This window comes from Gymnodraco acuticeps, unplaced genomic scaffold, assembly GCF_902827175.1.
Source record: "Gymnodraco acuticeps unplaced genomic scaffold, fGymAcu1.1, whole genome shotgun sequence".
Taxonomy (NCBI): Eukaryota; Metazoa; Chordata; class Actinopteri; order Perciformes; family Bathydraconidae; genus Gymnodraco; species Gymnodraco acuticeps.
Genome location: NW_022989750.1, coordinates 698,127 through 719,806, shown reverse-complemented (window position 1 = coordinate 719,806; position 21,680 = coordinate 698,127). Strand labels below are relative to the sequence as shown.

General features: G+C 41.4%; 1 protein-coding gene across 1 annotated transcript; it reads left to right on the top strand.

The window, feature by feature from the left end:
• The first annotated feature begins 188 nt into the window (after nt 1-188).
• fam163a (family with sequence similarity 163 member A) lies at nt 189-21,536 on the top strand. Its single transcript, XM_034209856.1, has 5 exons — nt 189-655; nt 17,181-17,268; nt 17,811-17,832; nt 18,426-18,540; nt 19,179-21,536. The coding sequence occupies exons 4-5, from the start codon at nt 18,448-18,450 to the stop codon at nt 19,575-19,577; spliced, it is 492 nt and encodes a 163-aa protein (XP_034065747.1). The 5' UTR covers nt 189-655; nt 17,181-17,268; nt 17,811-17,832; nt 18,426-18,447; the 3' UTR covers nt 19,578-21,536.
• Nucleotides 21,537-21,680: the final 144 nt, after the last annotated feature.

The window sequence follows — 21,680 nt, the reverse complement described above, 5'->3', positions numbered from 1 at the left end:
ATTGTTTTTGCCATTTTAAGACAATATGAATAACCTTATGTTTCCACACATTTGTTTAGTATCCTGTACCATATCATGTCCATTGCCAGGGAGATAGTGTGATGTGGGGCGGCTCCTCTCCTCCCACCGCCTCCTCCGAGTCCACCCAGCAGCGGACTCCGTCATATCGTCTCCTCGCCTCTCACTTGTTGGATGTGTGCGTTTGAATTTCAGCGATTCAAAGCTACCTGATGGTTGTTTGCCCTCTCGGAGTCCCGAAAGGACCGCTGCTGTGTGTGAAGGTTAATGCGTATTACAGGTTACATGCGCGTAAAAAGCGCTTATCCTGAAGTGTTGTCCTCGTCCTTAAGTGTTCATATCTCCGGTGGCGTACCGTGGCTATGCTCCGTGTGTCGGTGTCTGCTGGTATCTGCTGTGTCTGCAGTCGTCCCTCTGACCTTTAGTCTGCTGGTCCCACCGCGGGATTGTTAGGATATCCTAGCGGCGTTGTGCGCTCAGGACTCCGACTCATCCTTGGAGAAGTTCCTCCGCCGCAGTCCCATGCACAGCGCTTCTCTTCTCTCCTCCCCTCCTGCTGCGATAAGGATGCTGCTGGCTTTACACGGTCAAACAGGATAAGCCTGAGTTTTACAAATGGATCATGTAACCAGATCAGGTATGTGCAATTGTGAAAAAAATAGGAGATGGGGGTTTATGTGTGTTACATGTGACGGATTGGCTCCGGTTTTGTCAGAGGTGGCACATACTTCTCTGAGCCGGACCCTGGTATGAAAGAGTCCGTCTCAGTTGCAAATGTAAAGGTACAAAGTGACTAGCATAGAGATTAGTGACTTCAATTGATTTCCTCTTTCAATTCAAAGTGAAATGTGCCTTTAAGGCTGCCAGAGGAGAGGAAGTGACAGTGGAGCAGCTCAGCAGGAGCTGCTAGAGTCTGGGGTTTTGCCATTTTCCTGCTGCTGTGATCTTCTTTCACTCTGCTTCAATATCCACTTTGGTCACCTGTCTTTAAATTATATTCCATTCATTTGAGTTGAGCAAAACATCCACACATCAGGGGTTCAAATGCTAATGAAAAAAAAGGGTTACGTTTTAAGTGCTTCACTGTATTTCAGATTCAAACCCTAAGAATTGCTTGCTTGTATAAGATGTTAGATATTTCTAAATGAAGAGCAATTATCAATATATTTGGAACATAATAACCAAACAGTCTGAAGCAATTACAAGTTATTTCATTTAGCTATACAACTCAGAATTTATACTTTTTGAACTCACTAGACCTTGTAAAATTGGATATAACATATCACCCAGCTGTTACTGTTTGAATTATGCAAATGTAGTTAATTGGTTTCTTGTGTTACATAAGCAGGTTTGTTTTATACAAATACATAACAAAACCTTGCCAAGTTAAATCTTCCTTCACTCTGTGCACACTGCAGCTAAAGTAGAAATATGTGAAGAGTATTGATCTTCCACATCAACAGCCAGCAGCAGGTGCCGTGCTGCTCTGACCCATTTCTCACAGAGGAAGTTACGGGAAAATACAGCTTGACTAAATAACGGTAGAGCAGCATCTCTATATCCTCCTGTCTTTTTTCTCTCTCACTCACTCACACACACACACACACACACACACACACACACACACACACACACACACACACACACACACACACACACTTCTTAATTCCTCCACCTCCAGTGGCTGTGATACAACAGGAAGTGGGCTGATTTCCCAGAGGAGTCTGCAGTCAGGGCCTGTCACAGCTAACACAGCAGCAAGAGACAACATGTATAATGGTGTGCTGTGCCAACAGTTCAAAACACTAAACGAAAGACAGCTAGATGCATTCAGTCTGCCAGTGCGAAGTTGTTCTGTAATAGCCTCTCTGGCTGGCATACTACATATTTGATTAACCTTAATTTAACAAACAGTTAACCCAGGCTGCCTTTTTACCTCGGACGAATCCTCATGGCCCATGAGTTTACGTTTTACCTTCAGTGAAAGCTGACCTTGTGACCTTGATTAGAAACAGTTTCAAAAACCTTTTGGACAAATACACTCTCTGGTATGCTTATGGCCAAAGGCAGCAATATGCTCTTCACTAGCCTGCACATGTTGTATGTTATAAAGCCTTGTAATCATTATCTCTGTCCTTATGCAGACCTTGAGTAGTGGCCTCGAACAACCAACTGCATTAAAAAAATGTAATGGATAAATGTTCCTCCAACATTTTGAAATGTCTAAGTCATGGTCGGGATCTAAAAAATACATGAAAAGATCTCAAATTGAGCAAGGCTGGCTGGTGAAAGTAATCTTAGTCAAGCAGATTATGCTTTAATGTTTCTGTTGAGATTGAGCCATAGTCTTGCATGTCCACATAGCATTGGCAAAAATACCTGAAGCTTACTGGGCAATGTTTGGGAGACAACAATATTGTAGTGTAAATAAAATATCAGCATCATCACAGAAATCTGCACTGAGGAATTTAAATAAGTCATTTTTAAATCAAAGTAGGGGCACTGTTACTGTGGTAAAGTCACACATTTCACTTCCCATCCTGTCTGTGAGGCTTTCTGGAGGCAGTGTACTCAGCCTGCTTTTGGTTGTAAAGCCATGTCTTGCTTCCTTCTGCTGACACTACAATGGATGTATTTTCTGGGACAACATGGAAAAGTGTTTTTAAGAGGTGGCAGTAGTGGACGTGTGTGTGTGTGCTGTGTGTGTTTGTTGGTTCGTGGTCATGGTGGGCGGGGGAGCTGAGAGAGAGTCTGTGTTTAAGAAGTGCTGTGTGAATTATTGAGAAGCCCTGAAGGTTTTCCTGGCTGCCAGATCGGTATTTCTTCCCATACAGTCGTGAGTCGGGTGTACTGTAGTCACTCTTAAAAGGTGAAACAAGCTGTATCCAAACTGCACTGCAGACTTAGCAGGACAGGAAACTTAACTCCAGCTTCTGCTTTCAGCGTCAGGCAGCTTTTCTCAAGATCTGCCATGATCAACCAGCTTCAGTTGAAGAACAGATTTCAGTCTCCTCACTATGGATGGTGTCTGGGAGAGGAAGATAACTTATCAGCCACTTTTACCCATGGATGTGTTAAACACAGACTGCCATATATGAATGACATCATAAGAACATGTAGGTCTGTGTGGATTTTGATGCAGCTTTAAAATCTACTGTACATAGAGTTAGAATGGTATAGTGAATAGCTGTATCAAAATGTACGGTTCTCATACCATGTATATTCGCTTATCTATGCGTATTGGAAACAGTATATATGTGTGTGTGTGTCTGTGTTTTAGTGTCTGATTGCGTGGGTGTGCACCTAGTATGTTAATTATCCTAGGAATTATTTTAAAAAGCTCACAGCTGATGTTTAAATGTTTGAAATAGTTTATTATAAGAATAATATTTTTTTGAGGTGGTTATCTCACTGCACCATGATGTAATACTGTGAGAATCCTTCTAGACATTAAACCTTATGGTTTATCTCGACTGGAGAAAGGATTTGTTGTTAGATCAAGGGGAATCAACATTAAGCCTTGCTACTACCGTAAATACTAACAACTTTAGCCCTCGCCAGCATCAGGTAAGCCTGAGCAGGTATTATTTGTTTTTCAGTTGCTGAGGTTTGTGAATCTCGCTGTGGCGTAATGAGAGGTGATGTGTAGCGTGCAGATGTGAACGAAGCCAAGCTGGGAGAGGATGAGGCCAGCGAGAGGAAGGCTTGTTGGCAGAGCCGCAGGCCTCTGGAACATAAATGCTGTTATCTGCTAACGTTGCTCTTCTGCTGCTGGCTGCTGTATCTGTGGTGACTCATCAGAAACACACAATACACACAATTATAAAGACACAATTCCTGACTTTTTCAGACTGACAACAAAAGCGTGCACACACTTAAAATGATGCCCATCTCCATTAACATACTCAAATACAGTTGGATACGCGTGAGACATGCACACAGACAAATACAAACCTCTGTGTTCTTACAAAGACACAAATGGACATTGTCGAACAAAAACGCTTACCATAGAAAAGCTTGTGTTTTGTAAAACAGACTGACTCCAAATTACATTTTCTTTGCTGTAATAGAGATTGATAAAAAGGTTATGTGCAAGAAAAACATTTGGAAATGTGAATATTTGTATTCTTGTTAAAGGAATAAACCTTCCCTTGTATTTAAATAGTTTAAACATCTTCTTTTGTACATTTCCATCCCTTTATCATCATTATCAACAAGCAAATTGTTATCATTTTTCAATGTGATGCCCTTTTCTGTAGCAATCTTCTTATCTAAGCATTGCTTGAAGCTTTAATCCAACATTTACACTTGCAAAAAGCAGTTTTTCTAATTCCCTTACCCAGAGCGAGCTGCAATACGGTCCGTAGCTCACAAACATGCACAAGCGAATATTAAGGAGAAAAGTTTGAGGTTACAAGACCCAGATAATATTCCTGTGGCCTGAAGTGAACATGGAAGAAAAATGTGCTGAAATATATATTCAGTCTGAATAAAACATATCACACTTCTTAGTGCTGACATCAACACTTTCAACTGGAAGTTATTATATTTCGTTATATGATCGTAGTCACTGGCTGCCCCTTGTGTCAGCTGTCCTCGTCTCATTCATTTATCAGAATGTCTTTATAAACACAATACAAGATATCATTTATTTGTACTTGCACGTGGTATTATTTATTATTGTGTGATCGTAATCATTTTTATTTAGTTTGTTTTTGTTAAAGAATGGAGACATACCATGCGCAACAAGGTAATATTTATCTCAGAACAAAAGAATGTTAAGGCTGCTTAATGGAAAGAGTTGGATGCGGTGTCAAACCTTTCTGTTTGATTTGTTGTATAACCTTCTGAATTTTTATTTTTTTCAAATTGTTGTTTATTACAGTAACATAAATGACTAATGCAGAGAGATGAGAGGGGACCTGAGCCAGTGTTTGTCCTGAAAGCCTCTCTCCTTCTGTGTGTCGGCCCGGCTGTTGGCAGGGTTTAGTTACAGTCCGGTGAGGTGAAGGTCATAGGTGAGGTGTTTTTTTGCACAGCCATGTGCTGAAATGTCCTTGAGTTACACTCTCAAATTCACACCTACTCCTTTATTGTACGGCTTATGGAAAAGGAAGTGGTGCTCATGCTGGTTTATTTCTAATTCATCAATTTTGGGAAAGTCTTGAGAAATGAGTGGAAAGGCTTGAGAAATGACAAAGACTTGACTGGTGAAAGTTTTACAATCGGCAGACCGACTGTTCTAGGGGGCAATGTTTTATTGCAACATCATTGACTTAGTGCTGAGTAATATATTGATATCATATAGATATGGTGATGACTCTGATGAGACCTATTTTCTTTGTCTTAGATGTTGTGTTGTAAGTGTTGTAATATGGCACGTTGCCTTTTGTTTCAATAGCTGCATTACAGGAAAGTGATGTCATTGTCTGAACTCACTAGACTGCTTTTCTATTATTTAGCTTTAGCCACCAAGTCCTTTTATCCACGTTACTGATTGTTTATCAACAATATTGTTGTGTTAATATTTATTAAAGCACCAAAAGCCCACCCTTCAATATTGTTGCAATATCAAGATTGAGGTATTTGGTCGTAAATATTGTGTTTTTATTTTTATTTTCTCTGTCGCCCAGCCTTAGTTTAACATTATTCAAGGAATATAAAAGTGGAGGTACATTAACATTTGTTTGATCCTTAGACCCTAGAGAAAAACACCTGAATCTATTTTACTTAAATAGATTAACTGCTACAGTAAGTAGTTAGGTGTCATGTACATTGTATAGTGCTTTAAAGTTAACAACCTCTAGTAATATATATTTAAAGAAATGAGCTGTAAACATGTACTGCCATTAGAGTAAAGTGGCCACAAAAGAAAAATTGCTAATTCAAAATTTGGTGGTTTAATTTCTTATGGACAAAAAAAAAAATCTACTGTCCTAAGAGAAAGCTGACATCTCATTAAACCCTAACGTTTATGTTTGCTCCTGAGCAAGGCACCTCAGCAGCCTTGCATTCATCCTGCCAACCCTGTCATCTGTGGCTGTGCTCCCTCACTTTATTAACTGTCACAGATAAAATGTCCATGTGAATGTATGCTAATGTAATATTCCTGGTACATTACTCCCCCATAGATAGAAGCGGGACCATTTCATTTCCTTTTATGAGGCTGCCGTGCTGACCAGCAGAATGGAGGAACAGTAATTACAGCGTCCCGGCTGTCCGCTGCCCTGCACTGGGTGTGCGTTCAATGATGCTGCTATGCTGCCAAGTGTGAAAGAGAAGCTGGCATATCACAGCACAGCAGAGGAGGAGCTGAGCAGCCATAATGACACCTCTGCAAACCTCGTAAAGCAGGCAGGCGCAGAGCCGCATGCATGTTCTCCGTCAAGTCCCTTTTCCTGCTCAAGTTCTTCAATGGGAATCTCTCTAAACTGGACATAAATTTACTAGAAAATCAATTTGAGCCTTCCAGTTTGAAGTGCGAGCAAGTCAGTGGCTCAGTGGTGAAAACTGTCCCCACAAAGCCAGAGGCAGTCGATTGTGATTGTCTCTTTATGTATTTTTCTACTGCATATTGTCCCCCTTCCTTTAGCCACCACTGCAACAACAGGACATTTGGGAACTAAACTGAATGTCTGAGTAATCAGTGGTCTGAAGTCCTTAAATGAATGGCTCTACCACACTAAAATAGTTTTATTTTGCTGAAGCCATGACGTAACATGCTGTGGAAATGCATGAGTTTAGATTAAATGTGCAATAACCACACCCAACAGTGATGTCACAGAGTCATAGGGTACAACTCAACATCACTTTCCTTCGTCCAGACCTTCGAATTTGTCCGGTCAAAGCTGGCTACATCCATGTTGTGTTTTTTTACTTTGCTCCACTCCACTCTTAACACCAACCATCAAAGCAGTATGTTGGCATGGCTACCATCAGATTTTCCTTTAAATGCTGTTAAAATCAGGGACATACTTTGGTCTCTAGTGACCAAAGCATTAATTGGTCAAAGAAAATGAAATCCCCTCGCTACAGAAATTGGTTGGAGGCGTTGAATGGAGGCAATGTCAGGCATTAGAGGGAATCGGAGTGTAAAGAGTTGGATATTCTGTCTGATATATTGTATAGTGTCAACTCGATTTTGACAGGATAACAACTGGTGACTTCTAGAATTGTGTGAGTAACATTCTGTCTTTAGACTTCTCTGTTTCAGTGTGTGTACTCTGTATAAATGCTCTGTAGTTGATCTGACTGAAATTGTGATTTTAAATCTCAAAACCGCTACAGTATCTGTCAGGCAGAAACTTGGGACAAGTAATTTGACTGAAACCTTAAAACTGAACTAACTGACTGCTAGGGTTAACTTTGATTTAAACATTCGTAGAATACTAAGCTTTATTGAGTAGGTGTAACTGTATTAAGGGTTAAACTCATAACTTTATAACTTAGGGTTTAATGTAATTGTAAAACCATTGGGCCACTGAAAAGACACAATAGCAACTCAGGAGGGAGCCAGTCTAGATTTCCTTTTGAGGGCCACCAGCTGCAGAGAGTTAACTAATTAAAGGGGCGTGGCCCCACATCTGTGAGAACTCAGCAATCAGGTGTCCATTTTTAGGTAGCACTTTCCTGGAGCGTCAGCGTCAGACAGACGAAGACAATAGAGTCCTGCTGGAGTAAGACTGACAAAGACAATAGAGTCCTGCTGGAGTCACGAGGGTGGCAAAGAGGAGGCAAATCCTACTTTGATTGAACTAAGTATCGCTGGTGTTTTATTTGTATTTGGTTGTTTAGCCCCTCATGCTATAATCATGTGTATTCTCCATTCCTGTTCATGTGTCTTCTCGCAATTATCACTGGCCCCGTGTATCTCGTAATCGATATAACCGGCCTGCTCTCGTCTATCCCACATGCTCCACTGACATCCAACATCTAGTTTCAGGCGGCCTGTGGAACTGCCAGTCAGCTGTTCCTAAGGCTGACTTCATCTCTGGCTACGCTTCCCTGCAGTCTCTGGATTTCCTTGCTCTCACTGAGACCTGGATTACTCCATCCAACACATCCACCCCAGCAGCTCTCTCCACAGCATATTCCTTCTCCCATACACCCAGACCCACTGGCAGAGGAGGTGGCACTGATCTCCTGCTCTCTCCCAAATGGAGCTTTTCCCTCTTCAAGCTACCTAACTTCACTCCTTCCACCTTTGAATTCCATGCCGTCACAGTAACCCATCCTATACAATTAACCATTGTTGTTCTCTACCGTCCACCAGGTGCCTTGGGGGACTTCTTGGAGGAATTAGATAATCTCCTCTCACACATCCCTCAAACTGGCCCTCCCGCTGTACTTCTCGGAGACTTCAACCTCCAGACAGGGAAGATAGACAAACTAACATCTCTGTTAACCACCTTTGCTTTCTCACTGTCTCCGTCCCCACCGACTCATAAAGCTGGCAATGTCCTTGATCTCATATTCTCAAGGAACTGCACTACTTCTAACCTCTCTGTAAACCCGCTCCACACATCCGATCACTTCTTCATTTCATTCTCTCTACCCCTTTCCAAACATAACAAACTAATCTCTTCTCATCCTGCACCTGTCCGCCGTAACCTTCGTTCCCTCTCCCCCTCTACCTTTGCCTCATCGGTGCTCTCAGCCCTCCCTTCCTCTGACTCGTTCCAACTCCTACCTCCAAACTCTGCTGCAGAAACTCTCCTCTCTACTCTCTCATCCTCTCTGGACTCTCTCTGTCCTCTCACATCTCGGCAGGCTCGTCAGTCCCCTCCTGCTCCCTGGCTAAATGACGCACTGCGTGCTAATAGAACCGTCCTTCGGGCAGCAGAGCGGAAACAGTGGAAATCCAAACACCAAGACGACCTCCTAACCTATCAGGCTCTCCTCTCCTCTTTCTCTGCTTCGATCTCTCAGGCAAAAAGCACTTTCTTTCAAGATAAGATCCAATCTTCCTATTCCAATCCCAAAAAACTATTTTCCATCTTCTCCTCCCTCCTGGACCCTCCAAAAGCCCCTTCCCCCTCCTCCCTTCTGTCAAGCGACTTTGTTAACCACTTTGAAAAAAAGGTTGATGATATTCGCTCTTCTTTTTCTGACTCACCTTTACTCACCACTAGGGATGGGTATCGTTTGAAATTTATCGATTCCGATTTCGATTCCGGTTCTGCTTATCGATTCCGGTTCTTATCGATTCCCCGTTTCGATTCCAAAATTGTAAAATAAAGAGGTCAAACGTTTAGATAACAAACATATATTTATTCTTAAAAGCTTTAACTGAAATTGTTACTAAAAAATATACATGCAATACAAATGTATTGCACAATAGCTGTGCTTTATTTTAACTGAGCTATGCCTGTGGCAAGCTATTAACAGGCATTACACTTTGCCTTTTATTTTTCTTTTTTAGTGTAGTGGAGCCTCACTTCAGAGTGTTTACCGCGACCTATCTTTGGTGTTATGAAGTGACTGAGCTCGTGAAATGTCTACGGGAGGGCGGTGGAGCATCGCTGCGGGGCAACTGTGGACCTCTGTCGCCTGTCAGCGCAATTTATATGATGCCGTTTTAAAAAATGAAGGGTGGTGCCGGCCGTCAACGTACCGAGCCGGCCGTCAACGGCCCGCTGACGACCGGCCGTTCTGTGATTCTCCAGGTCCGCCCTGTATTCCACCGGGTCACCGCAGCACCGCGGTGCAGACGGACCCGCTGGAATACAGGGTCTACCGCGTTTAGGAACCGTTAAGCAGAACCGAAATTGTGTATTTTGTATGGGTACCCGGTACCCGGCATTTTCTTATCGGTTCTCATCTGGAACCGAGTTTCGGTTCCCAACCCTACTCACCACTGGGTCACCAGACCCTCCTTTCACCCACACACTGACCTCCTTTTCCCCTCTCTCTCCAAGTGAGGTTCTTACCCTCATTACCTCTGCCCGCCCTACCACCTGTCCTCTGGACCCTATCCCTTCAAACCTCCTTCAGACTATCGCTCCTGATATTCTACCGTTTCTCTCCCATTTCATCAACACTTCTCTAACTTCTGGTCACTTTCCAAACAGTCTCAAGGAGGCAAGAGTAAACCCTCTCCTAAAGAAACCCACTCTCAACCCGTCTGATGTTATAAACTACAGGCCTGTCTCTCTCCTCCCGTTCCTGTCTAAAACACTTGAACGCGCTGTCTTTAAACAACTCTCCTGTTATCTCAATCAGAACAACCTTCTGGATCCGCACCAGTCTGGTTTCAAGGCAGGTCACTCCACAGAAACTGCCCTCCTTGCTGTCACTGAGGAACTGCACACTGCTAAAGCAGCCTCCCTCTCCTCTGTCATCATCCTTTTGGACCTGTCTGCTGCATTCGACACGGTGAATCATCAGATCCTCCTTCGCACTCTCCAAGAACTTGGAGTTTCAGGCTCTGCACTTTCCCTCATCACCTCATACCTCAAAGACCGCACCTACAGGGTTACTTGGAGAGGGTCGGAGTCCGACCCTTGTCAATTAACTACAGGGGTCCCTCAGGGCTCTGTTCTTGGTCCCCTCCTCTTCTCCTTGTACACAAACTCGCTCGGATCTGTCATTAGCCCGCATGGTTTTTCATACCACTGCTACGCTGACGACACCCAATTAATTCTGTCCTTTCCCCGCTCAGAGACCCAGGTCGTCGCACGCATCTCTGCTTGTCTAGCAGACATCTCTCAGTGGATGTCTGCTCACCACCTCAAGCTCAACCTTGACAAAACTGAACTGCTTTTCCTTCCGGGAAAAGATTGTCCCACTCTTGACCTAACAATCAACATCGGCACCTCTATTGTTTCCCCGACTCAGACTGCAAGGAATCTGGGTGTGATCCTAGATAACAACCTGTCCTTCACTGCAAACATAGCTGCTACAACCCGCTGCTGCAGATTCACGCTTTACAACATCAGGAGGATACGTCCCCAGCTGACCCAGAACGCGACGCAGGTTCTGGTCCAGGCTCTCGTCATCTCACGCCTAGACTACTGCAACTCCCTCCTGGCTGGTCTACCTGCATGTGCCATCCGACCTCTGCAGCTCATCCAGAATGCAGCGTCTCGTCTGGTCTTCAACCTTCCTAAATTCTCCCACACCACGCCGCTCCTCCGCTCCCTCCACTCCCTCCACTGGCTTCCGGTAACTGCTAGAATCCACTTCCAGACAATGGTACTTGCGTACCATGCTGCGAATGGATCTGGCCCTTCCTACATCCAGGACATGGTTAAACCGTACACCCCAGCACGTGCACTCCGCTCTGCATCAACCAAACGGCTCGCTGCACCCTCGCTGCGAAGGGGACCCAAGTTCCCATCGGCAAAAACAGACTGAAAACTCATATCTTTCGACTCCACTTCGAGCAATAGAACTATTAACAAAGCACTTATATACTAATAAAGGACTGGCTTACCTAAAGCCAGTTGAGTAGCACTTGAAATGTTTTTGCTCTATGAAACCTGATGTACTTATATGATTCTGTTTTCTTCAAGTTTGTATTTTGTTGGTTGAACGCACTTATTGTAAGTCGCTTTGGATAAAAGCGTCAGCTAAATGCAATGTAATGTAATATACCACTGCTGGAAGGTGAGAAGGTAAACCACTGAAGGTCAGCAAAGGCCAGATGTACAGAGGGTTTTAAGTGTCTCTTTAATAAGCTGTGGTTCTGATTGTATGTGTGTCTATATGTTCAGACATTGCTTTGTACCTAAGGCATGCTGGAAACGACACCCAGTGGGTATAGACATGGCAATAAGTGGACTATGGATTATGATGATTGTCTACCTATTAAGTCATGATGAGAGAAATGTCGCTAAGACCAGTTTTTTAAGGAAAACTAATATTATAATTACATTATCTGTGTAAACTTTAATGACTCTGTAGGTTTGAGCTAAGCCCTCATTATATTATTTGTCTCTTAATGTTGATATGTGAATTGTTTCCACTGTTGCAATCGTGTGTGCATTAAACACCATTTTGTTGAACTGAAAACGTTGGTATCTGCTGTCCCTTCTCACAATGTGCTTCTCTTTTTCACAAAGGGTTGTGTACAATAGCAATGGCTCTGGAAATGTTTTAACCCTCTTTGAGTAAGCATCTAAAGGACGTTCAAAACAGTTTAAAGACAAATCAGCAGAAACATCTCCTAATATACTTTCTAACACGGTGAAAAACAATCTGTCAATATCAGATACATAGACTAGAGTATTGGCCCTGTCTGAACAAAATCAAATATGAGAAACACAAGTGCAGCTTTACCTTTCATGTTTGCTGAGCATTGCTGCAGGCTGCTGTGTCTATATCTGTTTAATGTCTAAATGTGTTTGGGGAAGTTTATCCTGGTGAAATTGGCTGAGCACCATACATGTACAAGTCACCTGACCTGGGAGCTCACAACCTACTGCTGTTGGCCCCAGCTACAGGCCGCAGCTACACAAGTACAATGCCTTGCATAAGGGCACTCTTTTGCTGTAGAAGGGTTTTTATTCCTAGACTTTCACCAGAAACTTTTTCACTGATATTATTTCAGCTTATGGATTTTAAGACAATGTTTAATAGTTTAATATGCATTTGGTGTCACAGCGGATATGTGACTCTGATTTGTTAACAGCCATGCACATGTTAAGAAGATATAATTCTATAGTTACCTTCTGCAGATTACCAAAAAATGTTCTAGTGCTAGAAATGAATACATATCAACCTAAGACAACAGTTGATTGGGTCAAATACAAATCATATCGTTAAAGCATTTTTAATGCAAATAATCAAGAAACTGGAAGCCTTTATCTAAAGGAGAAGTTAGGATATACTATAAACATTCAACCAAAGGCATATTTAAAGTTTGAACAGTGGCAGCATTTGTCAAAATGAAACTTTATTGCATTAGTTGTGATCATAGAAGGTTCATTTTGAGTCACAATATTAGTAGAATCTGCAGCAGCAGTGGCTGTGGTTTTTACAGCAGTCATGGTGCAGTGGATGTCAGCTGGGCCCACAGCCATCCTACTGGCCTAGGACTCTGGTGATAGGAGCAGTATAGGCCTATATTGAAAGGCAGGAAGTTGAATTTGACGTGTGTGAAATTACAGATGGACCGTGATTAATGAACTTTTGCCTGCCATGTGAGTGAAGGTATTCAACACACCTTGAGTCACAGCAAGTGTGTAGAAAGGCTGAATCAGGAGCTGGCAGGCTGGAGTACAGTAGCCTGCAGAGCTGCACAAAGTACACCAGTCATAAAGCTGCCAGCAGCCTATACAGCATCAGAACATGGTCCAGATTGGACGGAGAAAAAGACTGAAACTGTGTTCCAACTCTCTGTCGTCCTATCTCTCTCCATCCTCACAGGGGCAAAGGCGTTTTACCGCCTGTATTGATCATGTACTTTTATAGGGCCAAGAGGATCATTCTGGGGAGTGGTTCTTCACATTCATTGCATCCTTCGCCCCAAATGACCTCGAGCTAAATCAAGTAATTGAACTGAAATGTTCAGTGTCATCAATCTCTGCCCACTGGGCCGTAACTGCTGCAACAGCTCAAGAGAGAAGATGTGATAACGGCTGGTTTAGCTCCTATAGGTCCCTCAGTACATTAAGAAGGCTGTCAAGGTCACATGTAAGCTTTAGCATTCTCGAAGTTGATGTAGTTATCACTGAAGCGTTATTACATCAAAAACATGCAGCCGGAAAGTAGTTACACTTTTTGATACAGTACTGATTTTTTTGCGTTTTAAGCATTTTTACATTATACTAAAGTGACTTTGTTGCAAATGAAAACAGTAACATTTCAGGAACAAACCACTACCAACTTTGGCAAGTGCAGAAGATAATCTGAATGTTTTGTTGCAAAACCAAAGCAATTGACCACACAGTTAGTGCAATACAGCTCAATCCACCCTGCCTAATCATTTCATACATTTGTGGGGTTCACAACATGGACAAAACAGCATAGACACAGAAGGTTTTGCTTCCAGTAACAGCACTTCAGCACCAAGGACAGTGCCCACACCTTTACAGAGGAGAAGTTCAGCTAATATTACTTTCAAATAACATTAGTGATTTTACAGATGAGTAAGCTTTTTCAATCTGCTGTCATCCCCTTACAACAATATATCAAACTGATCCAAACATTCATCCTGTAATTTAATTTTGCCACTGTGTGAAGTTTCCCAGTGGAGCTTTAACAGATTATGGATTTTTGTTTTGTAATTGTACTCTTAATTTTACCTTGACATTGAATAATCTTTATGAAAAATAAATACCACAATGTCTTAACCTACCCCCAACTGTATTAACTTTACATCCACGCATGTGAACTAACACACATGCACACTTACATGCAAACACACACACAGACGCCCACGCCGGGCCGCAACAGAGACGTTTGAGAGGAAACAGATAGAGGAAAGCCTTTGGAACGCCAGATAACAGGATTAGACAAATTACATTTCAACTGTGACCATGAATCCCATTTGGATGTGCCACTTGTTTTCTCTCCGCTCACAACAGCAACTATAGAGCCGTGGAGTTTAGATGACAAAATGGAGGTTTTCCAAAATATGTGATGACATTTTGTGGTTTTTTTATTTGGATTATTGCCTAGGTAGATTGGCTCTGGGTCTGAGCTGCTGCTGGGATCAACACCTGAAGTTGTCAGGAAAACTAAATAATTTCACTTAGAATGTAGTAAGTTAAAAATAACACATCTTCAAGCACTGCTCTAGGTTCAGGGCATGGATTGACATTGATGGAGGGAAAATTCTCAGCCCTCCATTTACCTTATCCACATTTTTTGGGACTCAAAAGCATTGCAAAAGCAACCCACCATTTTTTATTTTGTCATTTTGGTTGGACAAGTCCGTTTCTGAACAACATCAAACATTTCAAAAATATTAAAACCAGGATTAAATAAGAATATACTTCTCTATTCTGTTTATGGTTTTCTGATCGCAACATTTTGACTGACTGCTTTCATTTCCAAGGAAGATTCAAAGTTCATTTAATAAGCCTTTATCCAAAATTGAATAATATTTCTATAATTTTTCACATTTCTGCTTACATCGATGAGGGAGCAGGTTGGTGTCTTTCTCAAACATACTTTGTTATGCAAAAACAAACACTGTTGGGATGGGACCTGTGGCGTTTATGTTACAAGCATGGATTGTGTTTGTGGTGTGTTTTGTAGAGGAGAGACTGACACTGGCCGACTGCTGGTCTGAGCAATTTAAGATCCAAAGAATCAATCTTGTAAAAATCCTCCGGGGCAGTCAAGGTCCTTCAGCTGCTCCTGAAGACTGATGGCCGAGAGTCCAGAGGGAACACTCCATCAGAGAGAGAGAGGGGGAGATATTCCCATTACTCTGATTTGCCAAAAACAGCATATGGGAAACCTGCAGTTGTACAGCATGAAGGTTTTTTGCCTACAAACCAAAACACTTTGGAAGAAAAAATAATAGAGTTCCAACAAATAAATACATCTCAAAATACAAATGGCTAATGATAGTAGATGTAAAAGCTTTTAAAAAAAAAGAAACCCTGATCCCTGATATCTCTTGCACTCTCCTTGTGTTAATGTTAGCTCTTTCAATTTGCTATCTTAACAAATTGATTCAGACCAAAACTAAACCAAAATAGTTGAGCACTCATCTTACTCTTATTGTTTCCTCTGGGGTCTTGTCAAGGTTGGCAACCAATCAAACATTTCGTTTTTCACCTGTCTTTCAAATGAACAACAAATACTGCATCGTCCCAAAATCGAACACACCATACCGTTAGTATAGTGTATCAAGATGTAATATATATAAGATGGCAGATTTACAAACATCAGCAACACTGACAGCCTCAGGGTACACATGCTGTAAACCAGCTGAGATGACTGACAGGTGTCAGTGATGTAATTTGAACATTGAACATGATGGGATTGAAAAATGTGTATTCTGCTTCAATGCCTAAAATGTTGCATTATAAAGACAAGACAACAACAATATGCTTGCAACTTCTTTAGATACATCTATAGCCTAAAGGAGCTCATATATGATTGGATCAAAAGACCCCTTAAATATGTGAATCCTTAAAGACATGAGCGGTTATCTTTAATATGATGTATACAGTACTATGTCATTTTATAGTGAGTTATTTTGCATGTGTTGGTGCTTTCAATGTTTTTTGTAAAGCACTTTCAATTGCCTTGTTGTTGTTCAAACATACTTTTTAGGATTGACTGATTTATGTGGTGATGCATGACTACATGTCTGCCTTGTTGAGTTTTGTATTTGTGTGAGAGAGTCTTATCAGTCTCTTCAGGCAGTATTGGGGATTGAAGACTGCTCTAATCTGGACCCAGTAGTGTCTGATCCAGCTTGTTTTGCCTGCACTCAGCAGCACACTGTGTGAGTGTGTACTGATGAACATATCTCATTTCTCTCTGTAGTTTGTCAAATGAAGTGAACTCAAATTGATCTAACCACCAACTTCGCCTGAAAGAGCTTGCAGAGCAACATGTAAAGAGGAAGAAAAACAGATATGTTATTTTGTGTCTGAGTTAGGGATGACGTGGTGACAGCGGTGACTTAATTTCCATTTGGAGTACAAGTCACCGCGCTGGCATTAATTATGAAAAATAGTTTGGTGTACCGAGTTTCAGGTTGCACGCACTGGAGAGAGTTATGATGAATGATGTTAAGAGAAATCTGTCGGCTGCCATCCCCTTTGGTCCCTACAAATAATTGAAGGCAAGTGTACTTTCTGACAGAAACATGGTTTGAGACTGCAGTACTGCCTCCTTTACTTCTCGTCAGACTGTCAACATTTGTGTGTGAATGAAAAAACGAATTCAGCTTCTCTTAGCACTATCATATACATGCGTTTGAGATCTTTAGCACATCTTAGGAGCTGTTGTGTGATTCGGTATGGTCTTTTACATTTTTACTGACTTGAGAATGGTCGGGGCAAGGAGAACAAGTGGCCATTTTCCTAATCCTTCAAAGACATTACTGTATCTAGTGGAGTTCTGTTTTGCCATGTATTTGTGAGAGATTATTGTCTGTTCTATCTGCGCCACCTTGTGGAGAATATGTGTAAAGCTTCTTCACTGAAGCTTATACTTTTATATAATACTATTCTTTCCAATTCCTCTCTCCTCAGATATGTTCATATAGTGTGGCAGTCCTCTCACCTTTGACCTCTAATGTGACTTCTCCTCACCCGTACAACCTTTAAACACTCTTCTGATGTAAGTCCGTCTGTCTGTCTGTCTGTCTGTCTGTCTGTCTGCCTGCCTGCCTGCCTGTCTGTCTGCCTGTCTGTCTGTCTGTCTGTCTGTCTGCCTGCCTGCCTGCCTGCCTGCCTGCCTGCCTGCCTGCCTGTCTGTCTGCCTGTCTGTCTGCCTGTCTGTCTGTCTGTCTGTCTGCCTGCCTGCCTGCCTGCCTGCCTGCCTGTCTGTCTGCCTGTCTGTCTGCCTGTCTGTCTGTCTGTCTGTCTGTCTGTCTGTCTGTCTGCCTGCCTGCCTGCCTGCCTGCCTGCCTGCCTGCCTGTCTGTCTGTCTGTCTGCCTGCCTGCCTGCCTGCCTGCCTGCCTGCCTGCCTGCCTGCCTGTCTGTCTGTCTGTCTGTCTGTCTGTCTGTCTGTCTGTCTGTCTGTCTGTCTGTCTGTCTGTCTGTCTGCCTGCCTGCCTGTCTGTCTGTCTGTCTGTCTGCCTGCCTGTCTGTCTGTCTGTCTGTGTTCCTGCCTTTCTATTATATATAAGTCAAAGGAACCACCTTTTTTCTCTCCTCAGGTGTTAAGCAACTTTGCTGAACGTGAGTATGACAACAGATAATAACAGTGTGGTTTACTCTGTAACATGTATGCCTCATGGTAAATGCATGTTTTATATATGAATTATTGTGAATCCGCCCAGTAACCAGGACCCAATTCTAAATGTGATGATCTCCTCCTTGAATCATGCTACTCCCCTCCACCAAGTTTCATGAAAATTGTGCCTGTAGTTTTTCCATTTATCCGTCTCATGCAACAATCATACCAAACCAAAAACATTACCTCCTGTGGAGGGTATAAAAAGTATATTAGGTTTACAATTATCAATATAAATATACATTTTCTTTATGATTCAGTTTCAGTTTTGCAGTTAGAAGAGTTGTCTGCTGTATTACCTGCGATAATGCATGCTTGTATCAAAGACACTTTTCATGTTCTTCACATAATTCTCTACACATAATTATAGAATGACCTTTTGAGTTTGTTCTATTAACGTTCTAACAGAGAAAACATATTCCAGCACATTGCGTCTGTGTTTACTGATGCTGACCTTTGCATGATTTGATTGAAAGTCAAATTTGCTGTTGTAGCTGGCGTCTCTTGTTAATGATGTCACTTCCTGTGCCTGTGTCAGAGTTTAATGGAGAGCTGGTCGGATGACAGCTGGAACTGTTGTCATAACCGGAGGAATACTGGCCACAGTGATACTTCTGTGTATCATAGCTGTGCTCTGTTACTGTAGACTCCAGGTACAACTCTTTCAGTGTGTTTGTGTTCAAAGATAGTCAAATCACACTTCAATATGAATCATTCTGCCACATGTAGATATATATATATATATATATATATATGATATACATATCACCTTATAGGAGACTGTAAGCTATACATATTGTATCAAATTGGAAGATGGTCATCAAATATGTAAAAATAATCATACATTATTGGTAGCAATACATGTTAGTTATTTCAGTTACTGTAAATGGAAATTGTGTTTTGAACATTCAGTAAGAATTTGTAGTTTACAGTTGTTTTAATCGATATTACAATAGTAATAGTAAACCAAAATACAAATAAATCCCACCTTGATAAACTTACTTAGTTTTATTTCAACAACTTCAGCCTTAGTCCGTGCAGCTTGTTTTGTTTTAGGGACATTGTAGAAATTGTATTCCAGTAATTTTAAAAGGGCAGTTATTATGAAGAAACACATTTTTAAAGCATGTTGATTACATCTATTATTGGAATTTATTTCATTGTATCTTCAAATTTGTAGTTGTTTCAAGAAACTGAGATAGCATTTAATAACAACCTCAGTGTTGTAGAGTGGTACACTGCAGTGCAGTTAGTTGTGTTGTCTGACTGTGATGGACTTTCCCCTCTGTAGTACTACTGCTGTAAGAAGAATGGGTCTGACAGCGGCTCCATCTCTCAGCAACACTTTGCCTGCAACGCCTGCAGTGTCTCCGGCCTGGACGGGTCCATCATCACCCCGCTGTCCATGTCAGCACCAGACCTGCCCCGAGCCTCCGACCCCACCAAACCCACAGGGGGGCCACGCACCTACTGCCCCACCTGCTCGCCCTATGACTCGCCCTTCTACATCCGTACCACTGACGAGATGCGCAACGGTGGCGAGCGCATCACCTACATGCCCACACACTATGAGAACCAGGCGCTGGCGATGCCGCTGCCTACCATCCGAGGCTCCCTGCTGAGGGAGACCCAGCGAGGCAGACTCCCCGATTTCTACACCAACACCCGAGCCATCAGCACCGAGGTGTGACCACTCTGAAAAAAGGAAATCACACCCAAACACACCCCTAATTTCACTTTCAAAAACTCCAACAGCTCTTCTAATAAGACCACAATATAATGGATTATATGTTTGTGGAAGTTATCACATTTATTTAAGGATTGGGGGGATTTAAGGGGGTTTAAGATGTCAACTGCTGAAGATTCAAGTGTGACAAACAGGGATCCCTTTCAAACCTAGTTCCTAACTTTATATCCTTTAATTTGAAGTTTTCACTATGATAGTAATGATGTAATTGATTGTAGATAAAACTGTAGGTTTCTTGTGAGAACACGTCCCTTTATGCTCCGACATAAAGGGTCTAGTTGTAAACTCGTAATCTGTCTGTTGACTGTTACTGTCTTTACTGACTGAGGGCTATTTTAGATAATTTAAGCTACACATCTCCCTTATGACTGCCAAAGGACAAACATGTAGTATGATAGAGTGTGTAGTAAATATAAAACACATTTTCATGATAGGCAAAATGGAGACTGAAATACATTTGTAAAAGTTATAAGAAGGAAAAGTCATCATCCCCTCTGCAGTTTTCTGGATCTCTGGACGCTTGAGTTAAAGGAGAAGGTTGTAGAGGATGGACGACTGGAGCTTACTCTATGCAAGCTGTCTGGCAAACCACTGCAGTTCTTTATCTCCAGTCATCACCTTTCAGCTTCTTTTGTCTCATCAAGCAACTCAATTATAGGAATATTGTAAGCATGGTGGACTCTGAGGAAGATATGACAATGCTGCACATGTACATATACATAAAAGCGATTTAAAACTGGATCATGAATACAGTGGTTGTTTTGGGTTGCCAGATCCACACTGAATCCTCACTTTCTCCACAAAGGTGTAGGCCTGTGAACAAACAAGAATGGCAAGCTTGAAATGAACTGAGTAAATATCTCTTTTGACAGTGATGCAAAAAGTCTGATTTGTAAATATTAACCAGAAAGCAATGAACGCATCTTTTGATCCCATTGTGTTCTTGACGAAAACCATAAACCCCCTGGAATACAACATGATGTATTTTGATTGAGCGAGTGTGATTAACTGCAGTAGTTTGTGCTATTTTGTCTACACACTCCTTATGTACTCCTGTACTACTCTCATGTTGAGTTTTTGAAAAGCAAATAATCATGTAATTTCATTTTATGGTTCTTTTCATACTGTGAGAAGTCATAATACACATTTATGTGATTTTAAACTGTTGCACAGTGCTCATTTTGTACATTACAATCACCCAGCATTGCTTGTCAGACAAAATATTATATTTAAATATTTCCTGTGATTTTTTCTATTTATATTTGAATCTATAACAACATTAACATTAAGTGAGGCTAAATGAGCAAAGCAAGAAACATTGAGGACTTGTGTAGTATATATGTTGGGTCATGTTATTTTACAAGATTTCCAGAGAGGCCTAGTGTTGCCATTATAGCAATACACGAAAGTGCATATTACATTATTGGAATTAATTGATCAGAAACTTTTTCATTTATTTTTTCTTACTTTTTCATTTACTTAGATTAAATAAAAGTCAACTGCAGTGCCATTACAATACACTATCTCAAAAATTATTTTACAATAGAACTGTAGATATTTTTCTCTGGATTGACAAAAAAGTAAATAGAAGCCTGGCAAAAGGAAAATTCATCACCAAAGGCTGACAAGTTTGATACGTCTAAAATCTCTGAAGAGAAAGGAGACGTAAAAGTAGTGTTTTTTTCATGTTGTTTCCACTACCACAGAGTATTCATTGTCATTTGTTTATGTAGGCATTGTATCAACTATATATTTTATTACTTACATACTTAACCAGTTATCTTTAAAAACAGATAAGAAGATTTTTAGAAATGTGGTTGAAACAGATATTGTACCTGACGAATACAGAAACAATCATATTTGACAGTGTTAACTTTTGACTATAAAATATTTGTAACTGCTTGAAATGTCTCTTTGTGTGATGATTTACAAGGCACATACATACACGTTATGTCCAATTAATATCACATCCACAGTTTTATCATACAGTTAATTGGGTGTAGTTGAATTGCTAAATGTTACTAGAAAATCACTATATAAATGCAA

Coding starts and splice junctions, on each gene's coding strand:
- fam163a (XM_034209856.1), top strand. CDS start 18,448: ATGACAGCTGGAACTGTTGTCATAACCGGAGGAATACTGGCCACAGTG. Junction 18,541..19,178: donor TCTGTTACTGTAGACTCCAG/GTACAACTCTTT, acceptor TCCCCTCTGTAG/TACTACTGCTGTAAGAAGAA.